This window comes from Xyrauchen texanus, chromosome 9, assembly GCF_025860055.1.
Source record: "Xyrauchen texanus isolate HMW12.3.18 chromosome 9, RBS_HiC_50CHRs, whole genome shotgun sequence".
NCBI classification, from domain to species: domain Eukaryota; kingdom Metazoa; phylum Chordata; class Actinopteri; order Cypriniformes; family Catostomidae; genus Xyrauchen; species Xyrauchen texanus.
Window position 1 is genome coordinate 5814752 of NC_068284.1, and position 27609 is coordinate 5842360.

Consider the following 27609-nt stretch of genomic DNA (forward strand, 5'->3'; position numbering starts at 1 on the left):
ATTCCCACAGCATGATGCTGCCACCACCATGCTTCACTGTAGGGATGCTACTGGCCAGGTGATGAGCAGTGTCTGGTTTCCTCCAGACATGACACTTGCCATTCAGGCAAAAGAGTTCAATCTTTGTTTCATCAGACCAGAGAATTTTGTTTCTCATCTGAGTCCTTCAGGTGCCTTTTGGCAAACTCCAGGCGGGCTGTAATGTGCCCTATACTGAGGAGTGGCTTCCGTCTGGCCACTCTACCATACAGGCCTGATTGGTGGAGCGCTGCAGAGATGGTTGTTCTTATGGAAGGTTCTCCTCTTTCCACAGAGAAACGCTGGAGCTCTGTCAGAGTGACCATCTGGTTCTTGTTCACCTCCCTGACTAAGGCCCTTCTCCCCCGATCGCTCAGTTTGGCCAGGCGTCCAGCTCTAGGAAGAGTCCTGGTGGTTCCAAACTACTTCCATTTATGGATGATGGAGGCCACTGTGATCATTGAGACCTTCAATGCTGCAGAAATGTTTCTGTACCCTTCCCCAGATCTGTGCCTTGATACAATCCTGTCTCGGAGGTCTACAGACAATTCCTTGGACTTCATGGCTTGGTTTGTGCTCTGACATGCGCTGTTAACTGTGGGACCTTATATAAACAGGTCTGTGCCTTTCCAAATCATGTCCAATCAACTGAATTTACCACAGGTGGACTCTAATCAAGTTTTAGAAACATCTCAAGGATGATCAGTGGAAACAGGATGCACCTGAGCTCAATTTTGAGTGTCATGGAAAAGGCTGTGAATACTTAAGTACATGTGATTTATTTTTAATAAATTTGCAAAGATTTCAACCAAACTTCTTTCACGTTGTCATTATGGGGTATTGTTTGTAGAATTCTCAGGAAAATAATGAATTGAATCAATTTTGGAATAAGGCTGTAACATAACAAAATGTGGAAAAAGTGAAGCACTTTGAATACTTTCCGGATGCACTGTATTACTAAACTATTATTGTGCAAACAAACTTTACTAACAGTATAATTGGTCCTCAGGGGGGAAAAAAAGGAAGTCATGACCCCTTTAAAGCCGGCATCTCACTAGCAGACTCAAAAAAATCTAAATTGTGGGCGAGGGTGTCACACTTGCCGGCTGTTTTGCTGAGATCTCGTTATCTTCAGTCAGAGGTATGATACCACTTGATGATTAAGAATGGTGGAGGGGTGACAGACATACCAACTCAGGCATCTCGGTCTCTCTGAATCTCTGTTGATATTACACGAATGTGAAATCTCACAGAGACAAAGCAGCAGTCCTCTTTTGCTTTGGCTGAGCTGATTTAATGAGCAGATTGGAACAGACAGAACATAGCGGTGACAGCAGAAAATTAAGCAGATAAAGAGCACAAAGTCACAGTAATACTAACTATTTCACGTATTGGGCATATCCAGCATGTAGTTTCAGCTGAATGAGGCAAACTATAATGAGTAGTATAATGGCAAGTAAACAAGTGGTATGCTGTTGTTTTGTTGGAGAAACTCTGAGAAAGCTGAATCTGCACATTATAAGACAAATTACATTAATGTGCCCATTCCACCATGAACTGCCAAATGACCAAGCTTGACTGAATGCTTTGAACCGAAATGTTACATTTCACAAGATAAAGATTCTTAAGATAAAGTTTGTTCACTTTGATAAGTTTGAACAATTCTTCCTTATATGTCTCCATAGATTACTTGATGAGCTGAAACTCTTTCCACATGAAGTGCAGTGGTATGGCTTCTCTCCAGTATGCATTCTCTCATGGGTTTTCAGGTTTCCTGAGGCAGTGAAACTCCTTCCACAATGTGAGCACTTGTAAGGTTTTTCTGCAGTATGAATTCTTTGATGGACTTCTAAGTGGTTTAATAGGACAAAGGCTTTACCACACTCTGAGCACACATAATCTCTCACACCTGTATGTATTTTATAGTGCTGTTTATAATCACCCTGCTCTAAAAAACTTTCTCCACAAATAGAACAGAAGTAAGGTTTCTTATTACCATGAATTTTCAAGTCAAAATGGCTCTCTGCAGTGTGAATTCTCATGTGATTCTCAAGGGTATTTTGTCCTGTGAAGCCAGAATTAAAGTGCTGATGATTTTTTAATTTCCCTGCTTGGTTGAAACTGAATAGTGAACAGTCGTGTAACTCCTTTTCTGAATGAACACTTCTATGCCTTTTAAGGCTGCTTGGACTTGAGAAACTATTTCCACACTGAAGGCATGTGTAAGGCTTCTCTCTTGTGTGAACTCTTATGTGGATTTTAATGTTTCCTTTATCTGCAAAACGTTTTCCACAGTGATGGCACGTAAAAGGCTTCTCTCCAGTATGAATTCTCATGTGATCCGAAAGGTGTATTTTACGTCTGAAACTCTTTCCACACTGATGACATGTGTAAGGTTTCTCACCAGTGTGAACTTCTAGGTGCTCCTTAAGGACTCCTTTTTTTGTGAAACTCTTTCCACAATGATGGCATGAGAAAGGCCTCTCTCCAGTGTGAACTCTCATGTGACTATTAAAGTTTCCTTTATCTATGAAACTCTTTCCACACTGAGGGCACGTGAAAGGCTTCTCTCCAGTATGAATTTTAATGTGATTAGAAAGGTGTACTTTCTGTATAAAACTCTTTCCACACTGAGTGCAAGTGAATGGTTTCTCTCCAGTGTGAACTCTCAGGTGCTTCTCAAGGACTCCTTTTTTTGTGAAACACTTTCCACACTGAGGGCATGTGAAAGGCTTCTCTCCAGTGTGAATTAACAGGTGCCTTTTAAGGTTTCCTTTTTTTGTGAAACTCTTTCCACACTGAGGGCATGTGGAAGCATTTTCTGCCTTTGTTTTTGTGTGTGTGAAATTCACTTCAGTCTGTGAGTAATTATTATTTTTTTCTCCAGTAATGAAGTTAACAGGTTTCTGATCCTCTTCATTCGGTTCTTGACTTTCCTCTTTCACTTCCATCAGGTCTAAAATAGACAGATAAAGAGTAAAAAAAATAAATACAAGCTAGAAATGGAAAGCAACAAAGGAAGAACAGAACAAACAGTGAAAACAACAAGGTTAATTTTGTCATTCTTATGTTCAATAGGCAACAGTTTCAAGTCAAGTGGTTTTTATTGTCGTTTCAACCATATACAGTTAGTACAGTACACAGCAAAACGAGACAACGTTCCTCCAGGACCATGGTGCTACATAAAAACAACAAAGGACCAACATAGGACCACATGAGACTACACAACGAAATAAAATACCTATATAAACTACCTAGATATACCTATATAGAGTGCACGTGCAAACATGAGCAAAAAGTACAGGACAGTACAACAAATTACTGACAATGAACAGGACAATAGACAGTGCAGCGCCGACCAGTACTCAGTAGTGCAAAAAGATGACAGTTTCTAAAAATGTAAACATAACATACTATGAGATAATGTTCTATGCACATAGCAGTTATTGAGGTAGCAGACAGTTATAAAGTGACAGTAATTAAAGTGCAACTCAGGACACGTGTGTGTCAAACCAGTCTCTGAGTATTGAGGAGTCTGATGGCTTGGGGGAAGAAGCTGTTACACAGTCTGGCCGTGAGGGCCCGAATGCTTCGGTACCTCTTGCCAGACGGGAGGAGGGTAAAGAAGACGGGAGTTCCACCCACCCCAGTGATTGAAAATTAATGCATAACATATTTACTCTAGTAATGCATTATTTTAACGCTGTGCAGTACAGTTCAATGTAAACAAGTCTGTGTAAATTTAATTTATGCAACATTTCACAAATTACAGTTGCAGTCTGGAACCTAACATATTACAGTAAACTGAGAAAGGATACAATTCATTAAAATAACTTTACTCTTTGAATGTGTGTGATAGTGTTTTTAGCCCTGTTTCCACCTGGTATATTAGTGATCAAGTTGTGGCAAGGTGTGTGGCATTGGCATCAGGGCCAGCCATGATTCGCACTGGCCCAATTGTGGAAAAGTGGATGTTCAAATTCCTGGACTCTATCATCTAACAGGACCTGAAGTGGGAGATCCATATAGACTCCATTGTGGAAAAGGTCCAGCAGAAGTTGTACTTCCTTTGTCAGCTGAGGAAGTTTAACTTCTGCTGGACCTTTTCCACAATGGAGTCTATATGGATCTCCCACTTCAGGTCCTGTGAGATGATAGAGTTTAAGAGAGATGATAGATGATAGAGTTTAACTTGCCAATTTGCTGCTGATCCAGTTCTTTTCAGCATTCATCAAGTCTGACCTCTGCACTTCAATAACTGGATGGTATGATTCGGCCACCCAATCAGACTTCAGAAGACTACAAAAGGACAGTCTGAGTAGCGTAGAGAATTATTGGTGCTACCCTGCCCACCTTCCAAGAACTGTCACCTGACAAAGTCCATATGTGGGTAAACATACTTGGCAATAAAACTCATTCTGATTACACACACACACACACAAAACCACACAAAAGACAGTGTAGTACCTGTATTAATCTGAGCTTCCGGTATGTGTAATGGTCATCTGTGTCTTTGCATGTTGATATCAGATGCACTGAAGAAGATCTGTGAAGTTCTCGTGCTTGTTTATCCATTCGTTTTTTCAAATTTTCTGATCGGATGGTTATTAAAGCAATATCACACAAGCAAGAGTGTTGTATGTACATCTATCAGCACGGCTGTGATTCGGTAATCACAGCCATGCTGATGAGTGCCTGAGCGTATAATTACCTGCATCTGTTAGTTTAATTCCATTCCTCAGCTGTAGTGTTATAGTAATCTGCTCCGATCGTGGAGTGATGCTGCCATGTGTGTGGCAGCGGGAGCATGGTCAAGCGCCGTCCGGACAGAAAAAACAGTAAGGGCGCTTGCACCTGAGCTAAATTATGTCTAACACCCGTCTCTAATTCCAGTGAGCATGGGGGGAGCGGCATATAAACAGCCACACACTGAGAGAGAGGACACGAGTGACCAGCAACTGCCGTGGCTTGTATACTATTATTGTGAAGCTTTGTGTTACATGTTGATTTAATTGAAGAGGACCGCACAGACATAAAAAGGCAAATAAATAAAGAGCCTTCCTGAACTGCATCACTGCCCCCAGTCTCGTCCTTTCTACACTGGTGCCAAAACCCAGGACAACGTACACCCCATGGAGTCCTCCCAGGTGCCCGAGGTCCTTCAGTCCCTCGATGGTATACATCAGATTCACCAATAAGCCCTGCACGAAGGCAAGGAGCCCCACCCCTGTGGCCAGTTACCGGTGCAAGGTGGTGAGCACACCCTGCCTCTACAGTGCCCTGCCGCTCTCTGCCTCAGGCGGAAGTGTCCGCTGACGCAAAATTGGCCGTGGCATAGGGGCTGGCCTGCTGGAGTTGCAGGGATCTGGGACACTTCCGAGATCAATGCCCTGTGATGGAGCTGGGGACCGTGGTCCAGATCCCAGATGCCCCGCAGGCTGACCCTGACTGAGCCGGCACGTACGGCATACCAGTAAGAATCAAGGGGGTACTCACCAAGCATTGGTGGACACAAGTTGTAATCAAACAAATATCCACCAACGCTTGGTTCAACACAGGGCATTGGGCACAGCTAAAATGGTGTAGGCGTAGTATGTGCATGGGGATATTCACAAATACCTTATTGTGACACTAGTAATTACATGGGATTTTCCCCATTCAAGCTGATGTATGGGCGGTTCCCACGTGGGGTGCTTGATGTCATCTGCGAAGCTTGGGAGGAGGGAGCTTTAAATAGCAATAATGAAATTCAGTACGTTCTTTATCTTGGAGCAAAACTCCACACACTGGGGCAACTAACAAAGGAGAATTTGCTCCAAGCTCAAGAACAACAGAGCTGGCTGTATAACAGGGGAACTCTGCTGTGGGAATTTGCATAGGGAGATAAGGTCATCGAGCTCTAAATTACTCGCCAAGTGGCAAGGACCCTTGAGGTCACACGACGAGTGGGGGAACTCAATTATGAGGTAAAGTGAACCGATAGAGGGTGCGCATGTCAAGTATATCACCTCAACCTCCTGAAATTGTGGAGGGAGGCGGTCCCTGTGATGTTGGCTATGGTAGTCCCAGAGAGGATGGATTTCGGGCTGGAGGTGAGTACAAAAAACAAACATATATCTCCTGTCACTTGCAGAGACCACCTCTTACCATATCAACTCAGAGGTTGCCAAGTTGCAACAGGAGTTTGCAGATGTGTTTTCCCCTCTACCTGGTCGAACGAACCTCATCCAGCACCACATCGAGACCGAGCCAGGAGTGGTGGTACGTAGCCATCAATATTGCTTGCCCGAACACAAAAAGAAAACAGTTCGGGAAGAATTAGATGCGATGCTTGATATGGGGGTAATAGAGGAATCCCGCAGTGATTGGTCTAGCCCAGTTGTTCTTGTCTCCAAGAACGACGTGTCTGTAGAGTTCTGTGTGGATTATAGAAAAGTCAAAGCGGTGTCTAAATTTGATGCATACCCGATGCCCCGCGTTGATGAGTAGCTTGATCGGTTAGGCTCTGCTCGATTTTATTCACACTTCAAACAGAGCGTAGAAGTCGTTCAGCGCATCTGGAAGGGAGGCATCTTTATCACAGGCAACTGATGTTGTCCTGTAGTTGGTGATGGCCTGGATGCCCTGCCACATGGTGTCACTGCTGTCCTGGAAGTGACTGTGGATTCTCTGGGCACCTGCTTCTGAAGCTGTTTTGTGCATCTGACAAGTGGGCTGTATGCTGGAATTAGCATAACAGAGATGTGGTCTGAGTAGCCGAGGTGGGGGCGGTGCTCCGCCCGGTACACGCCTGGGATGTTTGTGTAAACAAGATCATGTGCGTTTGCCCCTCTCGTTGCAAAGTCTACATACTGATGGAATTTAGGGAGCACTGAAATCTCCGGCGACAATAAACAGTCCGTCAGAGTGAGTGTTCTGCAGTTCGATCATAGCCCCATACAATTCACAGAGAGTTTCCTTAGCATTAACGCTGGGGGGGAATATAAACTCCGGTTATGATAACCGCGGTGAATTCCCGTGGTAAATAAAAAGGCCTGCATCGATCAGTCACAAGCTCCACCAGCGATGAGCAGTAGCTATAGACTAGCATAGAGTTCTTGCACCATTCCATTGTTAAACACACAAGCCACCATCGTGAATCTTACCGCACAGAGCTGCATTTCTGTTGGCACGAAACGAGCCCGTCTAGCTGAATGATGGCATCCGGAACTCTGTCGCTGAGCCACGTCTCCATGAAAACAAAGACTCAGCAGTCTCTAAACTCACATTGCGTAGCCTGCTGCAGTCGGATGTAGTCCAGTTTATTGTCCAGGGAGCAAACATTTGAGAGCAGGATAGACGGGAGAGCCAGCCGGCTAGGGATTGTTTTTAGCCTAGCATGGACCCCCGCCCTCTTGCCGCGCTTCTGCTTCCTCGCACACCGCTTACGACGTCCTCTCCCCCAGCCACCGGCTTCAGGCGATGCCAAGGACCTTACTGGGCTGGTCTCTGCAGCAAGCAGAGTTCACGTAGTGCCTCCTGCAGGTCACCATGCAGCTTGGTTGTTGCACGAATCCTATATTTGAACAGTGTTTGGCGATGGTAGACACGAACACCGGTTGCTCCGATGTCCGTGTGCTAAAAAAGTCAGATTATTTAACAAAAATAGTACCATTTTGGAGCCGGAGTGTCCATGCAGAGCCGCCATCTTGGATCTAACCAAGACCATCTTGGATCTAATACATGTAAAGTTTCAATCAACTGGCCATCAGGGGCCAATAGCCTCAGACCTCAAGCTGCAAGACCAAAATAGATCTGCATTCCCACCATCAGGCTAATATCTCTGCAGTTGCTCACATACTCGCCCTTAATACGCCACTGCAGTGCCAATGTCACACACCCTGCCAGTTTTATAAGCAAGAGGGAGGCTCAAGCTGAGGTATCATGTTATCTAGTTATCTAGAATATCAAGTTTATATTGAATGTAAATGGCAAAATAAGTTAGCATTGACAACTCACCAACTTGAACTGCCATGGTGTCCTGAGTGGTCTCTCCACATACAGCAGGACGATGTCCCAGCACACATCTAATAAAGTTCACCGAACCATGGAAAGTAATTTCTTTGGGCACTGCTTTGTCCACTGGGCATTTTATTGGATTTGTACTATGCCCACATTTTTTTCCCCCCTGAACCTGTAGCATTTGTAACTTTTTTCTTGTTCTTATTTCATTACTGAATGTTTCCTTGTCTTGTGTGATTACTTGAGAACTTTTTAAAACAACATTTACCTAAATGTCAAATTAGTTTGTTTTAGTTTTGGTATAGAGAATCATCAATATTCCCTGATATTGGACTAGACTACTGAAATGTTGGTATCATGACAACACAGGCTACAATGAATATGTAAATTGTGCATGGTAGATCTTACTATAATAGCATTATTAAAAAAGAAGGTTTCATGCCATTGAAGTGTGAGCACCTCTTCCCTACACCATTATTTATATAAAATATGAATATACTGATTCAGGACTTATGGACACCAACCTATTTGTTCCTCAGTATCTTCCTTTTTCATTGCACATAGATCTGGAATATTGACGTCTTCACTCTCCTCTTTAATAAACTCCATCTTCATGTAGAATGTGCGGGCACAGAGTTATTCCTGCTTGATTGAAGCCGAATATCACTTCAAGGACATGTGGATCTACCTAATTAAAAAATGTATATAGGTATATTTACATTAATTGGCACCTCTAAAAGGATAGTTCAACCAAAAACAAACCTTCTGTCATGACTAACTCACACATACAATGCATTCAGAATGTATTCAGACCCCTTCATTTTTTTCACATTTTGTTATGTTGCAGACTTATACTAAAATGCTTTAAATTATCATTTTTTTCGCAATCTACACTCCATACCCCATTATGACATAGCAAAAATATGTTTTTTGATAGCTTTGCTAATTTATATATATAAAAAAAAAAACTAATATGACATTGGCCTAAGTATTAAGACCCTATTCTATGACACTTAAAAATTAGCTCAGGTGCATCCCATTTCACTGGATCATCTTTGAGATTTTTCTACATTTTGACTGGAGTCCAACTATGGCAAATTCATGATTTGGAAAGGCACACACCTGTCTATATAAAGTCTCACAGCTGAAAATACATATCAGAGCAAAAGCCAAGCCAAGACGTCAAATGAACTGCATGCAGAGCTCAGAGACAGGATTGTGTTGAGGCACAGATCTGGGAAAAAGCTACAAAAAGTATTGACTGTATTGATGGTTTCCACAGTGGCCTTCATAATTCCTAACTGGAAGGACTCTTCCTACAGCTGGCCACCTGACCAAAATGAGCAGTCGGGGGAGAAGGGCCTTGGTAAAAGAGATGACCAAGAACCCAATGGAAGAAAGTTGCATTACTGCAACACCCCACCGGTCTGGGATTTATGGCAGAGTGGCCGGACGGAAGCATCTCCTCTGTGCAAGACACATAAAAAGCACATAAGGACTCTCAGACTGTGAGAAACATGATTCTCTGATCTGAAGAACTGTTTGGCCTAAATTCCAAGCATCAGATCTGGAGGAAACCAGACACTGCTCATCGCTGGCATTGCGCAGGTGATGAGCGGTGCCTGGTTTCCTCCAGATCAGCGGTGAAGCACGATGGTGGTAGCATTATGCTGTGGGTGTTTATCAGCAACAGGGACTGGAGGACTGGTAAGGGTTGAAGGAAAGCTGAATACAGTGATAGCCTTAATGAAAACCCAGTCCAGAGCAGTCAGGACCTCAGACTGGGCCAAAGGTTCACATTCCAACAGGACAATGACCCTAATCACATAGCCAAGACAATGCAAGTGTTGCTTAAGGATAACTCTGTGAATATCCTTGAGTGGCCCAGCCAGAGCCCAGACTTGAAACCAATTGAACATCTCTGGAGAAACCTGAAAATGGCTGTCCACCAGCAGTCCCCATACAACCAGACAGAGCTTGAGAGGATCTGTAGAGAAGAATGGCAGAAAATCCCCAAATCCAGGTGTGCAAAGCTTGTCGCATCATACACAAAAAACCTTGAGGCTGTAATCACTGCCAAAGGTGCGTCAACTAAGTACTGAGTTAAGGGTCTGAATACTTATGTCAATGTGATATTCATTTTTTTTCTTTTTAATAAATGTGCAAAGTTATCAAAAATCTGTTTTTGTTTGTCATTATGGGGTATGGAGTGTAAATTGATGCGAAAAAAAATTATACATTTTAGCATAAGGCTGCAAAATAAAAAAATGTGACAAAAATGAAGGGGTCTGACCTGTATGATTTTCTTCCATTTAAGACAAAAGGAGGTGTTAGGCAGAATAACAGCCTCAGTCACCATTTATTTTCACTGCATTTTTTTTCCTACACAAGAAAAGTGAAGGGTTTGGAAAAAAGTAGGGTTAAGTTGCAGTTTTATTTTTGGGTGAACTATGCCTTTAAGGATTTATTTTATTTTCTCATTTCTGTACTAATGTATTTTATTTCTGCATTTATCCAAGTCTTAAATTTTTTTAGTAGTATTCAGAGATGCAATAATCAGTTAGTTTAATACTCTGGTTTAAAAAACTTCTAAATAAGCCATATTGGCGTAATTGTGAAAACATAAGGCCCATTATACCTATATTTGAAACTTATTCCCCATACGAAAAATATATTGAAATACAAAAATTCAACAGAAACATTATATGCCCTGTAGTCATAAAAAAGAAGTGGGCCATGACACCTTATTCTTGGTAAACTACCTCCACTACTAAGAAATAAATGACAGCAATAGACTTTCAGAGTAATTAGAATTGAAGCTTTAAAGCAAATTAAAGACAAATCAAGGCCCCACAGATGCAAGGAAGGAGTGGAGAGAAATATTAGATGGGGAGATCGATAACATATATGATTAAGAACCTCACATTTGAAGACAGATGGGAACTGCTTAAAGTAGTGATAGATTATTAATTATTAGTATGATGCTTATTTCTCTTGATTTTTCAGAATTGTTCATTGCAAATTTAATAAGCAATTCCTGTCCTACAAATCAAAATAATTCAGTGTTGGTGTAGTTTCTCAGTTTGGCGTTTGTAGGGTAATACAGGGTATGGATATTTGTACTTATGAAACAATAAAGTAATTTCAGATGGTAGGTGGTACAAGGGTAGGGTAGAGGGTGGATGGATGGATGTATGGACGGACGGACAGACATAATAGCACATTTATGGTGCTTTTTTGTCATTGGTTGGGGATGTCTACAACCCACCCCCAAAGTTTGAAACTTACAAACCATCCCAAAATTGCTTTTAATCAATGCAAAAATCATAAAAAATAAAATGTTTTATTGAATACCATGTTTGCCTTATGTTTGATTGGGTGAGCAAGACTTATGTTTGACCATGTCTATATCCGGCTGTGCACATAGCGTGAAATTTGTTTGCATATGCAAGTGATTTACTTGCACTGTAGAGGGTTTTCACAGAGTGAAAGATAGATCTTGGGATTTTAACCTTGTGCGACCCTGTGTCCACATGCGTGAATGTTGTATTTTGGTGTTGCTATATACAACGCATAATTTAAAAGAATAAAAACTGACCGAATCCTGTTTACAAGACACTAGACTGTCATGTAAAGGGCTAATTTCTGCTGCAACGAGTCACGTGTTACAACAGAATGCTGTCGATTTCCTTGAAGCACTCCTACTGATGCAGAGGCAACTAAAGTGCCTCTGGTAAGAAATCTCTTAAAGTTTTGTTTTTCATTAAAATCTGTTTGGTTTGATATGCTCACGTCAGCACGCTGAGAAACATGTTGTCCACATACACTGATCAGCCACAACATTAAAACAATTAACAGGTGAAGTGAATAACATTGATTATCTCGTTACAATGGCACATGTCAATCAGCTCTTGAATTCCATGTGTTGGAAGCAGGGAAAATGGGCAAGTGTAAGGATCTGTGCGACTTTGACAAGGGATAAATTGTGATGGCTACACAACTGGGTCAGAGCTTCACCAAAACGGTAGGTCTTGTGTGGTGTTCCCGGTATGCAGTGGTTAGTACCTACCAAAAGTGGTCCAAGGAAGGACAACCGGTGAACTGGCAACAGGGTCATTGGCACCCAAGGCTCACTGAAGGGTCCATCCATGGCAGCTCTACCTCGCAACATACAGGACTAAAAGGATCGACTGCTAATATCTTGGTGCCAGATACCACAGGACACCATCAGAGGTCTTGTGGAGTTCATGCCTTGACGGGTCAGAGGTGTTTTGGCGGCATGAGGGGGACCTACATGATATTAGGCTGGTGGTTTTAATGTTGTGGCTGATCGGTGTGGAAATTGGCACCATATATTCTCAAAAGTAGAAAAAAACATGTTAGTTAATTTGAATAACTTTCAACTCTAACACATCTGAGGGTCATTTAGCTTAATTTTAATATACATTTTGTTATGTTAATTTTGTTATAACTGAACAACACTATTTTATTTATTAACCTTTGTATATGCATTCCTATAGATTTACTTTGCATTATCACATTGAGAATCAATGGGTTCATCCAAAAGCTGAAATATTTTGATTTCAGAGGCTTTATATGGAGTTAGGATGAAAATAAGGTGCATTTCAAACTGTTCTGAAACCTGTGCCAACAGACAGAACACTGGAGGTTGTCATTCACTAAATAGGGAGCATCCTATAGCTCTCTATATGCAGCTAAATGCATTCAATCTAAACTTCCTATTTAAAGTTCAATTTCAGGCTGCAGATGATGTTTGGACCGCTCAACATGTTTGGCAGACATGGGACAATGATAATCAGAACGTTTTATGTACAGAATTTATAATGTATAATTTTATTTTAACATGGTTGGCAGAGATTGGATGATGCTGGACATAACTTTATAATCAGAATAAATAACATAAATCAGAATGATGTTAGTTTCTGATGTAATATATGTAACGTCTCAAAAACATGAACAAACACTCTTGGAAACATGGAAGTCAAAACAAATCTGACTTTCTACTGATTGGTATTATTTACAATTTCACAAAGTAGTCTCACCGTCAATGTGGACATAAATATTTAGAAAAACGATTAGCACTAAAATGTTTTTGTTTGTTTGTTTATTAGGTGCTACTAGATACAAATCAAAAAGGGAAATACAAATGCACACAGCAGTCACGCTCTGGTCTCAGGAGGTTAACACTTGTACGACCTTAGGGACATTTGTCTTTTTCTGTATTGTGGTGTAATGAAGGATAAACAAAATACATTCTCCAACTAGTATTACATATTAATTTAATCTATATTGTGTGTGATGTTTAGCTTGTTTTACTGATTAATTAGCCTAAAAAATGATTCAGAACAAGATGGATTGTACAATGTTACATACATTTTATATTACTAACACAACAATAATATTACCACGTTTTTTGTTTTTGTAAAAACGTTTAACCACTTTTAAAAATGTTGTGATACTTATATATTTGTGCTAAAACTCAAAAACAAACCTTAACTCAGCCGATTCACAGCAACTGGATGAGCCTCGGCGCAACTGAAGTGACGTCACTCACAACAAGTCACGGCTTCTTCTTTAGTTTTTTGGCGATTCGCAGTGAACGCCCATATCGCCACCTACTGGGCTGTTGTGCAAACATAATCGATTTAGACAGTTTCCCTTTTCCCCTCCCTTGTTTCTTTTCTTTCAATTTTTTAATTTCTTTAAACGTCGACCACATTCCAAACTTGCCATTCTTGCATAAGTTAAAGTTCTTATATTTATATAGCACAATTAAAAACAGCATCAAGGCTGACCAAAGTGCTGTAAAATAAAAGATTATAAAAACACAACGATTCAAGACCAGGATATTACATACTATTAAAAGTCAGTGAAAAGAGATTTTTAAGAGAAGATTTGAAAACAGATAATGAAGGTGACAATCTGATACTGAGGCAAACTCTTCCATAAAATAGGACACACAACCAAAAAGGCTCTCCATCTACACTTAAGCCTTGAGCGTGGGACATTGAGGAGATATTGATCACCAGATCTCAGACTTCTAGATGGGTTGTAAGGATGTAGTAAGTCTGAAACGTGTCATCAGCATAGAAGTGGTAGGAGATACCATACTTTCTGATAATGGAACCCAGAGGGAGCATGTAGAGTGAAAAATGTGCTGGCGTAAGAATAGAGCCCTATGACACACCACAGGTAAGGTGGGCCACAGAAGAGGTACATTTACAGAGCTTAACAGAGAAGGTTCAATCAGTTAAATAGGATTTAAAACATTTAAGAACATTCCCTTTTAAGCCCATACATGATTCTAGTCTGGAGAGCAGTATAGCATGATCAACAGTATCAAATGCTGAAGTCAGATCTAAAAGAATTAAAATCACAGTATCTCCTGAATCTGTAGCTACTAAAATGTCATTTGAAACAGGAGATAAAGGGAAAGACAGAGATTGGTCATAAATTATTTTAAACTAAATGTGAAGGCTCTTAATTTTGAAGCAGTAGGGGATGGACCATGTAAACAGACATTTATTCAAAAAGGACACCAGGCCAGGACCTACTGAGTCTACTATTTGTACAAAGTACCAAGGATGAATAATATCATGGGGCAAAAGGAGGGTTTAAGACTGGCAGTTATTTCTAGAACTGTGTGTAACATGATTGGGTCAAAAATGCATCCCATGAGGCCATTGACTGCATTGAATTTAATTGATCCTCAGCGGAAGGCATTAACTGCGATCTTAAGGTAGTCATTTTGTCACCAAAACAATCTCAAGAAACTTTCAGAAGGATTAACATTAACAGTGGGTTCCAAAACAGAAGTTATAATGAGAAACATAAACTTGGGATGATGGTGATTATTTGTAATTAAATTAGAAAAGTAGCCTTTGCTGATTTTACAGTTCTCTGATATCCCAATCAGCAGTCTTTCAATATTTCATATAAAAAATAAAAAAACAGAAATTTGTCATTTTTCCATTTTCGCTCAACTCTTCTGAATGCTTGTCTAGAAGAGCAACCTTCACCAAATTGAACACTAACATCCACTTCATTCCTTTTTAGCGCACTCTTTGCTAGCTCAACAATCACTTCATTTCCAAAAACTTGTCATTTCATTTGAGATTATGGTTTAATATATACACAATGTCGAACTATCTGTTGAATAAAATCTAGGACTCGCCCTTTATTTAATCATACTAATGAACTAATTAAAACTAGATTTCCTTATAGTAGTGTTCCTCCTCGTGTAGTGTATTTGACAAACTACTCACACGGATAGGTTTATCTCAGAACCACTTGTTTATTGGAGAACACTTACACTAGCAGCTCGTGCTGCTAACCAGCTTGTGCACCTATATCACTCACTCACTCCCGGTAACCAAAGCCGTAAAACCACGGTGGTCCTCTAGCGGAGTTAATATGCAATTACACCATAAATGCTTATAACATTATGCCACACTTATGATTTAGTCATTTAGTAGGGGTGTGACGAGATCTCGTGCCACAAGATATTATTACAACGTGACGATATTTCTCGACGAGGTGAAAAGCTGTCTCTCGATATCAGCATGACGGAATTTGAAGGTGAAATTAGGATAGAAGATGCCCCCGCCACATTTAAATCGTTTGTGTGGAAACATTAAACGTCAGAGAATGTGACAAGACACGAACAATATGCAAGTACTGTAAGAAAATAGTGCCGTACACTGTGGCTAACACAAGCACTATGCAAAGACTACTAAAATCCACCAGGTCTGATGAGACTCGTGCAGTATACCGCCGCTCACTACAAGTGCACCAACTTCATCTTACCCTAGGAGGGCACCAGAAAGTCCACCGGCTGCCCTTACAAACCTAGACATGACATGTATTATAATGGGCTTGTGTGACCATTTTTACAGGCTTGTTTAAATTCAGAGGTGTTAAAACATTGACAATGATCTTTAATCCTCGTTAATAAACGATACCCTCATGAAAACTACCCATGGATTTACTGTAGTAATATTGTATTAACCATGACTAGTAACCACAACTGTAGTGACCATGTTTTTTTAATTTTATTTATTATGGCAGTAACCAATGTTTTGGTACAATTAACCATGGTTTTGCTACAGAATTACTGTAGTATCCATATTGCATATATTTTTTATATAGGTATTTTATTTCGTTGTGTTGTCTCATGTGGTCCTGTGTTGGTCCTTTGTTGTTTTTATGTAGCACCATGGTCCTGGAGGAACGTTGTCTCGTTTTTGCTGTGTACTGTACTAACTGTATATGGTTGAAACGACAATAAAAACCACTTGACTTGACACTTGGTTTTAGTAATAACAACAACCATATAATATCTATGGTTAATTTTAAGGTTTTATATGTAGCTTATACTAACTCATTTTAAAAGGAAAACAAAGCAGCCTAATAATTTTCTGCTTAAGCCTATAAATACATAAAAAAAAATGTAAGTAATAAATGAAGTTAATAATTTTATCCAAAGAATTCATAAAAAAATACTGGCCATAAAGTACTTTGTATAAGATCGAAAAGAAAATAGTGGTATCGACCATCCCCAAATCGAATAAAAGACCAGTAATTTATATAGTGTTAAAATATAGTCTCGTTTTCGTGAACCCAGTATCGTCTCGTGAGCGAAGTGTATCATCACACCATTTAGCAAACATTTTTTTCTAAAGTGACTAGCAAATGAGGAACATAGCAACCAATTTGTCATACACAAGTCAACAATATTCATTGTTAAATAGTAAGTAAATGCATTTAGTGAGGATTGGTCAAGTGCTCTTGGAACAGATGTGTTTTCAGCTGGTTCTTGAGTGTTGAGATGGTTTCATCAGAATGTGTGGAGGTTAAAAGCTTATTCCACCACAGAAGAGCGCAACAGTGTCCACCCATTTATTCAGCTGTCTGGGTTGCGATAGTTTTTCCCCCGTTAATTTTTCCCATAGACTTTACATAAAATCCATCATAAGAGTTGTAAGCCATGAACCAAGCCAACCAGTTCCGCTGTGAATAACATCAGAAACCATTTTTTGAAGCAAAGATTATTTGAAAACTGGACAAAAAAAAAAAAAGGTACAAGACTGTGTATTTACCGTCTTTCATGAGGGCACAAACAACAATCCCATGAAGCATTGCATATTATGTTATTGACTAAAATATAAAACTAGTGATTTTAGGTTGTTGATTAGAAGTATAGAAACAATATATAATATTCAGATATGTTCAAATAGAAAAGTAAATTAAGGGTGAAAAGACACTGACTCAATTACGTCATTCACAGTGTTTTTTTAGAATGGGTGGTGGCTCAGAGGCACATTTCACAGGCTTGGTTGGCCTCAGTTCTCTGATTGGTGATCTTTCTCTGCTGTACCACAGGTAATGTAGTTGTTAACCATGAATTCCACTATCAAACGAGATTTTTTAACAATGAAGTTGAAATAATGCGGATGGATGACTTCCATGGGAGCAAATATCATCGATGAACAATCTCGGCGCTCAAGGTAGGATGTGTCTTTAAAGTTGAAAATCAAATAGTCAATGGAAAACATTTATGGGATTAATGGGACAGTTTTGATCAGCTGCACACGAGCACAATTCAAACAAATGTAACCTGTTAAAAACAATGGAGATTCCTTTTTTCTTTTTCATGTCCATAATGCAAGTTCTAATTTCTGATGTCTGGACTCTTATGATTATACATACAATTGTTTTGATATAGACAAGGTCAGTTTATTTATATAGCACATTTCAGTGGTAATTCTGGGAAGGCTTTTTTTCCGGGGCCCATATCTCCGGACCCCAGTGGGCTAGCGAGGCGAGGCGGGTGTCGTTGGAAAGGTCGCGACGGTCCGGTTCGGGAGAGGGTCGGGCGCAAGGGTCGATGTTCCCAGGGCCGTGTCTCCGCGCCCGGGCGGAGAAACGACTCCGGACCGGTACGACACCATCGACTTAGACGTTTTCCCGTCTATCTTCATCCATCGGCCTCGACCCTCACCGCAGCACTCTGCCAGTCCGGGGCCCCTCACCCCCTTCGGCCTAACCCCAAGTACACTGACACCCCCACCTCCAGGGACAGGACAGGACAATTGCATCTATGTGAACTTCTGCAATTAATCAAGATGGACTTAAAAGACTGTGGTCATTAATCTTACAGTTCAAACACAATCGATGTTTAAACACTGACCCTTAACCCTTACTTAGTTTAATCATTTTAAACCATCATTTTAACTATACACAAGTAATATTTACATTACATTCATGATGCCAGAGGGGAACTGGCCCCCACAGTGAGTCTGGTTTCTTCCAAGGTTATTTTTCTCCATTAATCTACATCTTATGGAGTTTTGTGTTCCTTGCCACAGCTTGCTCACTGGGGTTATTAATACAATTATTATTTAATTATTTTTAAACACGATTAAAATTCATACTTTATCTAAATTGCACAATGATTCATCGACTTCATAGACATTACAGTTTTATCGTCCGTTTATGATCTTCTGTAAAGCTGCTTTGAAACGATGTGTGTTGTGAAAGGCGCTATACAAATAAAATTTACTTGACTATTCAATGTGTTTCAAATTTAAATTATAAAGAAAATAAAAGATAAAAAAAAAAGTCAACTTAAAAACTACTTTAAAACAAGAAACATGGGTCCGAAGGGCAATCACCCAGTGATATTGAAATGATGACCTTAAATAACCACCTTCCTGAGATCCTAACATCTACAATGTACTAGTAAAGAGTACTTTCCAAATACATTTAATGTACTGATTTCTAGATAACTTTCTAGAGCCTTTGTTTAGATAAAAATGAATTACTACAATGGCCAAGTACACTGCCTTGCCAAAAAAATAAAAAGTCACAGTTTGGATTTAAATAAGCACTTAATAGGCTATTTTTGGATCATTATTGCAGTGATTAATATGATTCAGCTGGCAACAATTACTTTAACTTTAATTTATGTTGAAGACATATCCCGTGGTCGTGGAAAAGATGTTAGTGTTTCAGAAGGGGGAAATTATTGGTCTGCATCAAGCAAAAAAAACAACTAAGGAGATTGCTGAAATAACTGGAATTGGGTTAAGAACTGTCCAACGCATTATTAAAACCTGGAAGGATAGTGGTAAACCATCAGCTTCGCGGAAAAATTGTGGTTTGAAAAAAATCTTTAATGAAAACTCTTAGTGAAATAACATCGTAAAAAATGGACAGCAGAATTCATGGCTATGTATAATAGTTGAAGTAAGAGCATTTCCACATGTACAATGTAACGAGAACTTACAGGATTGAGACTAAACAGCTGTGAGGCCACAAGAATGCCACTTGTTAGTGAGGCTAATCTGAAAAAAACTGCTTAAATTTGCTAGGGAGCATAAAGATTGTACTGTGGAGCAATGGAAAAAAGTCATGTGGTCTGATGAGTCTGGATTTACACTATTCCAAAGTGATGGGCGTGTCAGGTTAAGAAGGGAAGCGTATGAAGCGACGTCACGCATAGTGCCAGCTGTACAAGTCTCTGGAGACAGTGTTATGCTTCAATTGGTCAGGTCTAGGCTCAGCAACGTTATGTGGCAATAAAATGAAGTCAGCTGACTACCTGAATGACCAGGTTATCCCATCAAGAGATTATTTCCTTCCCTGATGGTACAGGCATATTCCAGGATGACAATGCCAATATTCATCAGGATCAAATTCTGAAAGAGTGGTTCAGGGAGCATGAGGAGTCATTTTCACACATGAATTGGCCACCAGTGTCCTGACCTTAACCCCATTTGGGATGTGCTGGAGAAGACTTTAAGGAGTGGTTTGACTATCCCGACATCAATACAAGATCTCGGCAAAAACTTTATGCAACTCTGGATGGAAATAAATGTTGTGATGTTGCATCAGGTTGTCGAAGCTATGCCATGACGAATGTACGCCGTAATCAAAGATAAAGATGGTCCAACGAAATCTTAGAGTATGCGACCAGGCATTGTATATTGCAGTTCTCACATTATCCCATTTTGTTCTTTTTTTGCCATTTCGTCCAGTCCTAGATCAAACTAACGTCCCCCCCCCATTTCATCCACTCTATGGGAGTTGTTGGATGGTCAAACTTCCAAAACCATATCACTCTTTTGATCGCTTTCACATGACTCAAAATTCTCATCATGACAAATTTGGGCAAAACTTATTTATGTCTCTGTACAGTACTCAATGAGCTGTAACTCTTTTCACATGGAGAGCAGTAGTATGGATTCTCTCTAGTATGCATTTTTTCATGTGCTTGCTGATGGCTGGGCCGTTTGAAACTCTTTTCACAATATGAGCACTTGTAAGGTTTTTCTCCAGTGTGAATTCTTTGATGTGCTTTCAAGTCATCAGCTCTAATAAAAGCTTTACCACACTCTGAGCATACATAAGATTTCTCACCGAAGTGTATTTTCTGGTGCTGTTTAATATAACTTAGCTGTGAAAAACTCTTTCCACAAACAGTGCAGATGTAAGGCTTCTCATTTGCATGAATTTTCAAGTGTCTCTTTAACACAGATGCAAAAATAAATTGTTTACCGCACTGATCACAGTTAAAAGGCTTTTCTCCAGAGTGATAGCGCTGATGAAGTCTGAGACTGTTTGCCTGTTTGAAACTCTTGCCACACTGAGAACAGTGATGTAATTGCTTTTCAGAGTGAATATGTACATGCCTACTTAGGCTACTTGGATTTCTAAACCGCTTTCCACACTGAAAGCATGTAAAATGTTTCTCTCCAGTGTGAGTTCTCATGTGCTCCTTGAGACTTGCTTTGTGTCTGAAACTCTTTCCACACAGCTGGCACGTGAAAGGCTTCTCTCCGGTGTGAATTCTCATGTGATATGTAAGATTTACATTCTGCTTAAAACTCTTTCCACATTGATGGCATGTATAAGGCGTCTCTCCAGTGTGAGTTCTTATATGGATATTAAGGTGTCCTTTATGTCTAAAACTCTTTTCACACTGAGGGCAGACGTAAGGCCTCTCTCCAGTGTGAATTCTTATGTGGATATTAAGGGTTCCTTTATGTGTGAAAATCTTTCCACAATGAGGGCAGGTGAAAGATTTTATGTTTTTTGTTCTTCGAGTTCTTTTTTGTTTCTTTTCAGTCTGTGAGCCACTTAAACACTTTTCTCCAGTTTTGAAATCGTCAGTTTTCTGACACTGATATTTCTCCTCCACTTCATTCAGTGCTTGACATTCCTCTTTCATGTCCATCAGGTCTAAAATGAAAAAAAAAAAAAAAAAAAGTAAATACAAGAGAGATAAATGTGAAACGAAATTAACTGCAAGTAAATAGCACAAGTCTTTGATTTTTTTTTTTTTATTCCAGAGCATTATTAAGAAGTGGAAAGCGCATGGCACCAACAAAGCCTTGCCTAGATATGGCCGTCACTCCAAACTGGATGACCATGCCAGGAGGATATTGATCAGGGAAGCTATCAAAAGGCCAAAAGGCAATTTTGAAGGATTTACAAGCACTTATAGCTGAGATTGATCGGTCTGTGGATGTGAAAATCTCCCAAGCTTTACGCTAAGCTAGCCTGTATGGCAGAGTGGCAAGTATGAAGCCTCTTTTGAAGAAGTGCTTCGTGAAAAAAAAAATACTTTGAGGATTCTGATGCCATGTGTCAAAATGTTTACTTTATGGTCAGATGAGACACAAAGGTAACTGGACTGAAATTAAAGTCCTATATCTGGATAAAAACACAGCACACCACCCAGAACATAACATACGTACTGTGAAGCATGATGGTGGCAACATTGTGTTGTGGGGGTGTTTCTCTTCAGTTGGTACTGGGCAATTGGTCAGGATTGAAGGGAAAATGGATGCTGCCGTGTACACCAAATGCTTATATAAAATTGATGGCCCTCTGCTCAACAACTGAAGATGGGCAAGTAGCTACCATTTCATCATGCCAATGACCCTAAACATACTGCCCAAAAAAACAAACAAAAATGAAGTGGCATCAGGATGGCAAGGTCAAAGTCATTGAGTGGCCAAGTCAGAGCCCTAAATCCAATACAAAACCTGTGGATGGACTTGGAGAGCAGTACATCATCGCTCACTCTGCAATTTGAACAAACTAGCAACTCTGCAAGGAAGAATGGGCAAATATTCCCCGATCTAGGTGCATGAAGCTAGTAGAGACATATCTAAAGAGACTGATGGCTGTCATCAAAGCCATATTAAATCCATGGGTATCATCACTTTTCAAACCCTGCTATTCTAGTTTTTATTTTTGTACACATTTTTGGAACTGTTGCCTTATATTCATTACTTGAATGTTGTAAGGCTAAATCTGTAAATTAAGCTGGAATTGTTTTAATGGGTTTTGATTTCAGGCTGCAATACAAAAAAAAGTGACTATTCCTAAGGGTTTTGATGATTTTCTATAAGCATTGTACCTCTACATTAGTGACTGAAATTTCAGGTGAATATACCTGCATGCTCTCCCGGCAAAAACTTACGTGATTGTCAGTGTGGATGATTAACGTAGACAAGCGGATCAACACTGCTTGTTGTCATGATGTATTTCAACACACCATCTCGATTTATGTAATAAATGTAAAAGTTCTTAAGAGAAACCCTTCATTACATTGAACCCCCATTTAATCTTTACAAGTGTTTTTTTATTCTGTGTTGCTGACTGTGTGACATGCATTCTGTGTGCGACATGCAATGCGCAAGTGGCAGTGAACCCTCAAACAGCAGATGACCATATAGACAGCCTTTTCTCTATGTGTTGGCATAATTACTGAACACATTTTGGATTTATAATATACAGTGGGTACGGAAAGTATTCAGACCCCCTTCAATTTTTCACTCTTTGTTATATTGCCGCAATTTGCTAAAATCATTTAAGTTCATTTTTTTTCCTCATTATTGTACACACAGCACCCCATATTGACAGAAAAACACAGAATTGTTGACATTTTTGCACATTTATTAAAAAAGAAAAACTGAAATATCACATGGTCCTAAGTATTCAGACCCTTTGCTCAGTATTTAGTAGAAGCACCCTTTTGATCTAATACAGCCATGAGTCTTTTTGGGAAAGATGCAACAAGTTTTTCACATCTGGATTTGGGTATCCTCTGCCATTCCTCCTTGCAGATCCTCTCCAGTTCTGTCAGGTTGGATGGTAAACGTTGGTGGACAGCCATTTTCAGGTCTCTCCAGAGATGCTCAATTGGGTTTAAATCAGGGCTCTGTCTGGGCCATTCAAGAACAGTCACGGAGTTGTTGTGAAGCCACTCCTTCATTATTATAGCAGTGTGCTTAGGGTCATTGTCTTGTTGGAAGGTGAACCTTCGGCCCAGTGCACTCTGGAGAAGGTTTTCGTCCAGGATATCCCTGTACTTGGCCGCATTCATCTTTCCCTCGATTGCAACCAGTCGTCCTGTCCCTGCAGCTGAAAAACACCCCCACAGCATGATGCTGCCACCACCATGCTTCACTGTTGAGACTGTATTGGACAGGTGATGAGCAGTGCCTGGTTTTCTCCACACATACCGCTTAGAATTAAGGCCAAAAAGTTCTATCTTGGTCTCATCAGACCAGAGAATCTTATTTATCACCATCTTGGAGTCCTTCAGGTGTTTTTTAGCAAACTCCATGCAGGCTTTCATGTGTCTTGCACTGAGGAGAGGCTTCCGTCGGGCCACTCTGCCATAAAGCCCCGACTGGTGGATGGCTGCAGTGATGGTTGACTTACTACAACTTTCTCCCATCTCCCGACTGCATCTCTGGAGCTCAGCCACAGTGATCTTTGGGTTCTTTTTTACCACTCTCACCAAGGCTCTTCTCCCCCGATAGCTCAGTTTAGCCGGACGGCCAGCTCTAGGAAGGGTTCTGGTCATCCCAAACGTCTTCCATTTAAGGATTATGGAGGCCACTGTGCTCCTACGAACCTTAAGGGCAGCAAATTTTTTTCTAACCTTGGCCAGATTTGTGCCTTGCCACAATTCTGTCTCTGAGCTCTTCAGGCAGTTCCTTTGACCTCATGATTCTCATTTGCTCTGATATGCACTGTGAGCTGTAAGGTCTTATATAGACAGGTGTGTGGCTTTCCTAATCAAGTCCAATCAGTATAATCAAACACAACTGGACTCAATTGAAGGTGTAGAACCATCTCAAGGATGATCAGAAGAAATGGACAGCACCTAAGTTAAATATATCAGTGTCACAGCAAAGGGTCTGAATACTTAGGACCATGTGATATTTCAGTTATTCTTTTTTAATAAATGTGCAAAAATGTCAACAATTCTGTGTTTTTCTGTCAATATGGGGTGCTGTGTGTACAATAATGAGGAAAAAAAATGAACTTAAATGATTTTAGCAAATGGCTGCAATATAACAAAGAGTGAAAAATTTAAGGGGGTCTGAATACTTTCCGTACCCACTGTAAATCAATATATTAGTTTAAATGTTTCTTCTCCCCCAGACTGTTGTTATAAACATGAACCCCACCTGAAGGGCCAAGGAGATGTTACGATTTACAGTGATGTTATTGGTGTTGCTCAGAGGTCAGAATACAAGTTTAATCCTTTTGAAGTGATATGCTGCCTGAGTTTGTGCTTTTGTAGCACTATTCATATAAGGTTGGTATTAATGATTCATTACCTTAATGTTTCTCAGTAGTCGGTAAACTAAGAATGGACACAAACCTTTTTGCTCCTCAGTATCTTCATTCTTCAGTCTAAAAGGTTCTGAAATACTGATGTCTTCGCTTTCCTCTTTAACAAACTCCATCTTTTCAGGGGTTTATATAGAGAAGAGTACTTGCGCAGGTTCCAGGAGGTATTTGGTGTTGGTTTTGCTTTGTTACACCTATAAAATAGAAATTGCAACTTAAAAATATTAGGGCCATATATAGATAAATAAAATAATTAATGAAGATTAATTAATTTAAGAGGCAATGCAATCAAGTATGTTTTATTATAAATAAAAAATAAAAAAAAAAGAATCTCTGGTGCAGCTGTGCTCATTACTCATCTCACTTACTACAACTAATCCATCATATACTCTTCCCATCACTCAAGCCAATCGATACAGTCAAATTTATGTATTTATAAACTTCCATATAACAAACACAGATTCTATATTTCTGATCTTCAATGAAAAAAATGCTTAAATATATTATCCGAGACAATAAAATAATATTAACATTCCCACTCTCCATAGATTATTACCTACATATGTAAAGGCTGTTATGTCCTCTGATGATTTTCTTATGTTTCTAGTTGAATCCAAGTGCAATCACAAAGTTCATATATGCCTAAAGGAACAAAACTAAGAATGAAATGCACCAGGTTTCAAAACAACCCCTGCAAACAAGTCAGGTGTGAAAATGCTTCTACATTAACTTGCCCTCACATAAATGTTTTACTGGGTCATCTGAACAGTTGCAGGTGGACTTGTTCTGTCCCGACACTTGAAAATAGTTTCACTTTGCTTCCTTTTTATTGTCTGCAGTGTTTTTTAGTGCAGGTGTCCATCCATACTGCTGTTCGCTATGTGCCACGAATATGGTCTAAGTTCATGTTTTCAATATCGATTTTTTTTTTTATTACAAAAACCAACCGATTCACTTCAGAAGACATAAATTGATCGACTGGAGTCCTGTGGATTACTTTAATGCTTTCCAAATGTGACTTTTAGACCATCAAAGTGCTGGCACCTGTTTACTTGCATTATAAGGACTTGAGAGAGCGCTAGGATGAGTGAACAATGAGAGGATTTTCATTGTTGGGTGAACCCTTTAATCTTAGTAACCGTCGAGTTATTTGTCAACTTCACTCATTGATTAAAGTAACCATGGTTGACTGTGAAAACAAAATTTCTACAATGGTATCTGAAACTGAAAACTATTGATATTAAATGATGCTGCATCCAAACCGCTAGCTCCATGTAAATCCAAGACGACACAAAGACAAAAGTTACTGAGTGCACCTTTAAAAAAAGTCGATGATCTATTTGCATGTGTTGCATTTTTACTCTCCAAAGATGGCACGTGTTTATTCTAATTTATTATTTTACTTAAAGAATGCTGTTAAATATTTGAAATATTACAAAATGGGTAATTAAGGGTGATGTGTTGCCAAGGCATCATCAGGAATAAACAGATGTGACTGGAACGTCTTGCAGTTGCTAAATGTTGTTATGCAATAGTAAAAATGGAACGTAGTCACAACGTAAATGTGTTTACCGTTATGAAGAAACATCACCCGCAGCCAAATAATAATTTGCACCAACAACTTTGAAAAAAAAAGACATGTCAGTAACTTCCAAAGCACCGTCTCAATGGATCTGCTTGAGTTTTAAATCTTTCCTTTGCTTTTTCAGACCGACACAATAGTTTACATGTGCAGATTTGACCAATTCCAAAAGTATCTTAAGACTTACATGTAACCTAAACAGTGCAATCCGATTCGAATTAGGACTGATGTACACGTAACTGTTTCTTTACACTGAAACACTTACCTCGCCTCAAAGTAAACAGCAGCGTGATGAGCAGTCAGTGGCGCAGCATTCATGACATCAGCACATCAGTCTTCTTCAGCGAATCGCATTCACGTGCATATCGCCATCTACTGGGCTACTAGGGATGGGCGATTTCACTTATCGTCTTCTCGATCCGATATCAGTAAATTCAAGTCAAATATCGTCGATACCGACACCAAAATAGTAATAGTTATTATTACTATTATTATTATTATTACGATTTCTTGGGATAAAATTAGTAATATAAAAGAGTTGTAAGTCATGAACCAAACCAACCAGCTCTCAGGTAAATCACAACATTACAAACTTTGATAAAAATAATAATAAAAAAAAAATATATATATATATATATATATATATATATATATATATATATATATATATATATATATTTGAAAATCGGACAAAAAGACAAAGGTACAATGTATTTCACAATTAAAATCCAACAAACTGCAAATTACACAATTAGATAAAAAACGAAAAACATCTAAAACTATTGATTTTAGATTGTTGATTATAAATATAGAAACGTAAGGCGACCGAATCGCCATTGAAGTGGGCAGTCACTGCTGCACTTTGTAGTACGCAGTTTTCTGATTGGTGGATCTGTCAATGCTGGACTATGTGAAGTGTAGTTGTTCACCAGGAATTCTGCTGTTCAAATTTTGGCTAAAAAATAAAAATAACAACGTGTACTTAATGTTTCAACAAATACATATACCATCGATGAAAAAGCATGGAGTTCAAGGTAGGTCTGTCTTTAGAGTTTTATTAAAAATACATTTGTCTATGGAAAAAAACAAATTATGGGATTTTTGTTTCTGGAACCAGTTTGTTGCGCTCTATTGTGCAAACACGGTTAATTTTATTCAGGTATTGGCTAGCACTGCATGTTAAGCTCCTCCAGCTCCTACACCGAACTCCTCAATAGCCAAAGTGGATTTCAACTGGTAGGCATGGCGCTAGCAATGCCATTGTCATGGGCCGATTCCCGGGAAACATACAAACTGATACAATGTATACCTTGAAAGCATTGTAAATC

At 39.5% G+C, this 27609-nt stretch overlaps 2 protein-coding genes across 3 annotated transcripts; both read right to left on the bottom strand.

Moving 5' to 3' along the window:
* Window positions 1–878: 878 nt before the first annotated feature.
* LOC127649628 (gastrula zinc finger protein XlCGF57.1-like) lies at window positions 879–13582 on the bottom strand. Its single transcript, XM_052134843.1, has 3 exons — window positions 13532–13582; window positions 8544–8707; window positions 879–2974 (listed from the first exon to the last, which is right to left on the bottom strand). Exons 2-3 carry the CDS (start codon window positions 8632–8634, stop codon window positions 1659–1661), a joined length of 1407 nt encoding a protein of 468 aa, XP_051990803.1. The 5' UTR covers window positions 8635–8707; window positions 13532–13582; the 3' UTR covers window positions 879–1658.
* A 5619-nt stretch (window positions 13583–19201) lies between these two features.
* On the bottom strand, window positions 19202–26607 carry LOC127649638 (zinc finger protein OZF-like). Of its 2 annotated transcripts, none has more exons than XM_052134861.1 (3): window positions 26547–26607; window positions 24731–24893; window positions 19202–21282 (listed from the first exon to the last, which is right to left on the bottom strand). In XM_052134861.1, the coding sequence occupies exons 2-3, from the start codon at window positions 24813–24815 to the stop codon at window positions 20219–20221; spliced, it is 1149 nt and encodes a 382-aa protein (XP_051990821.1). In that variant the 5' UTR covers window positions 24816–24893; window positions 26547–26607; the 3' UTR covers window positions 19202–20218. The 2 variants fall into 2 exon arrangements, with proteins under 2 accessions (XP_051990821.1, XP_051990822.1); XM_052134862.1 differs by lacking the exon at window positions 26547–26607 and adding an exon at window positions 25260–25341.
* Between the last annotated feature and the right edge of the window lie 1002 nt (window positions 26608–27609).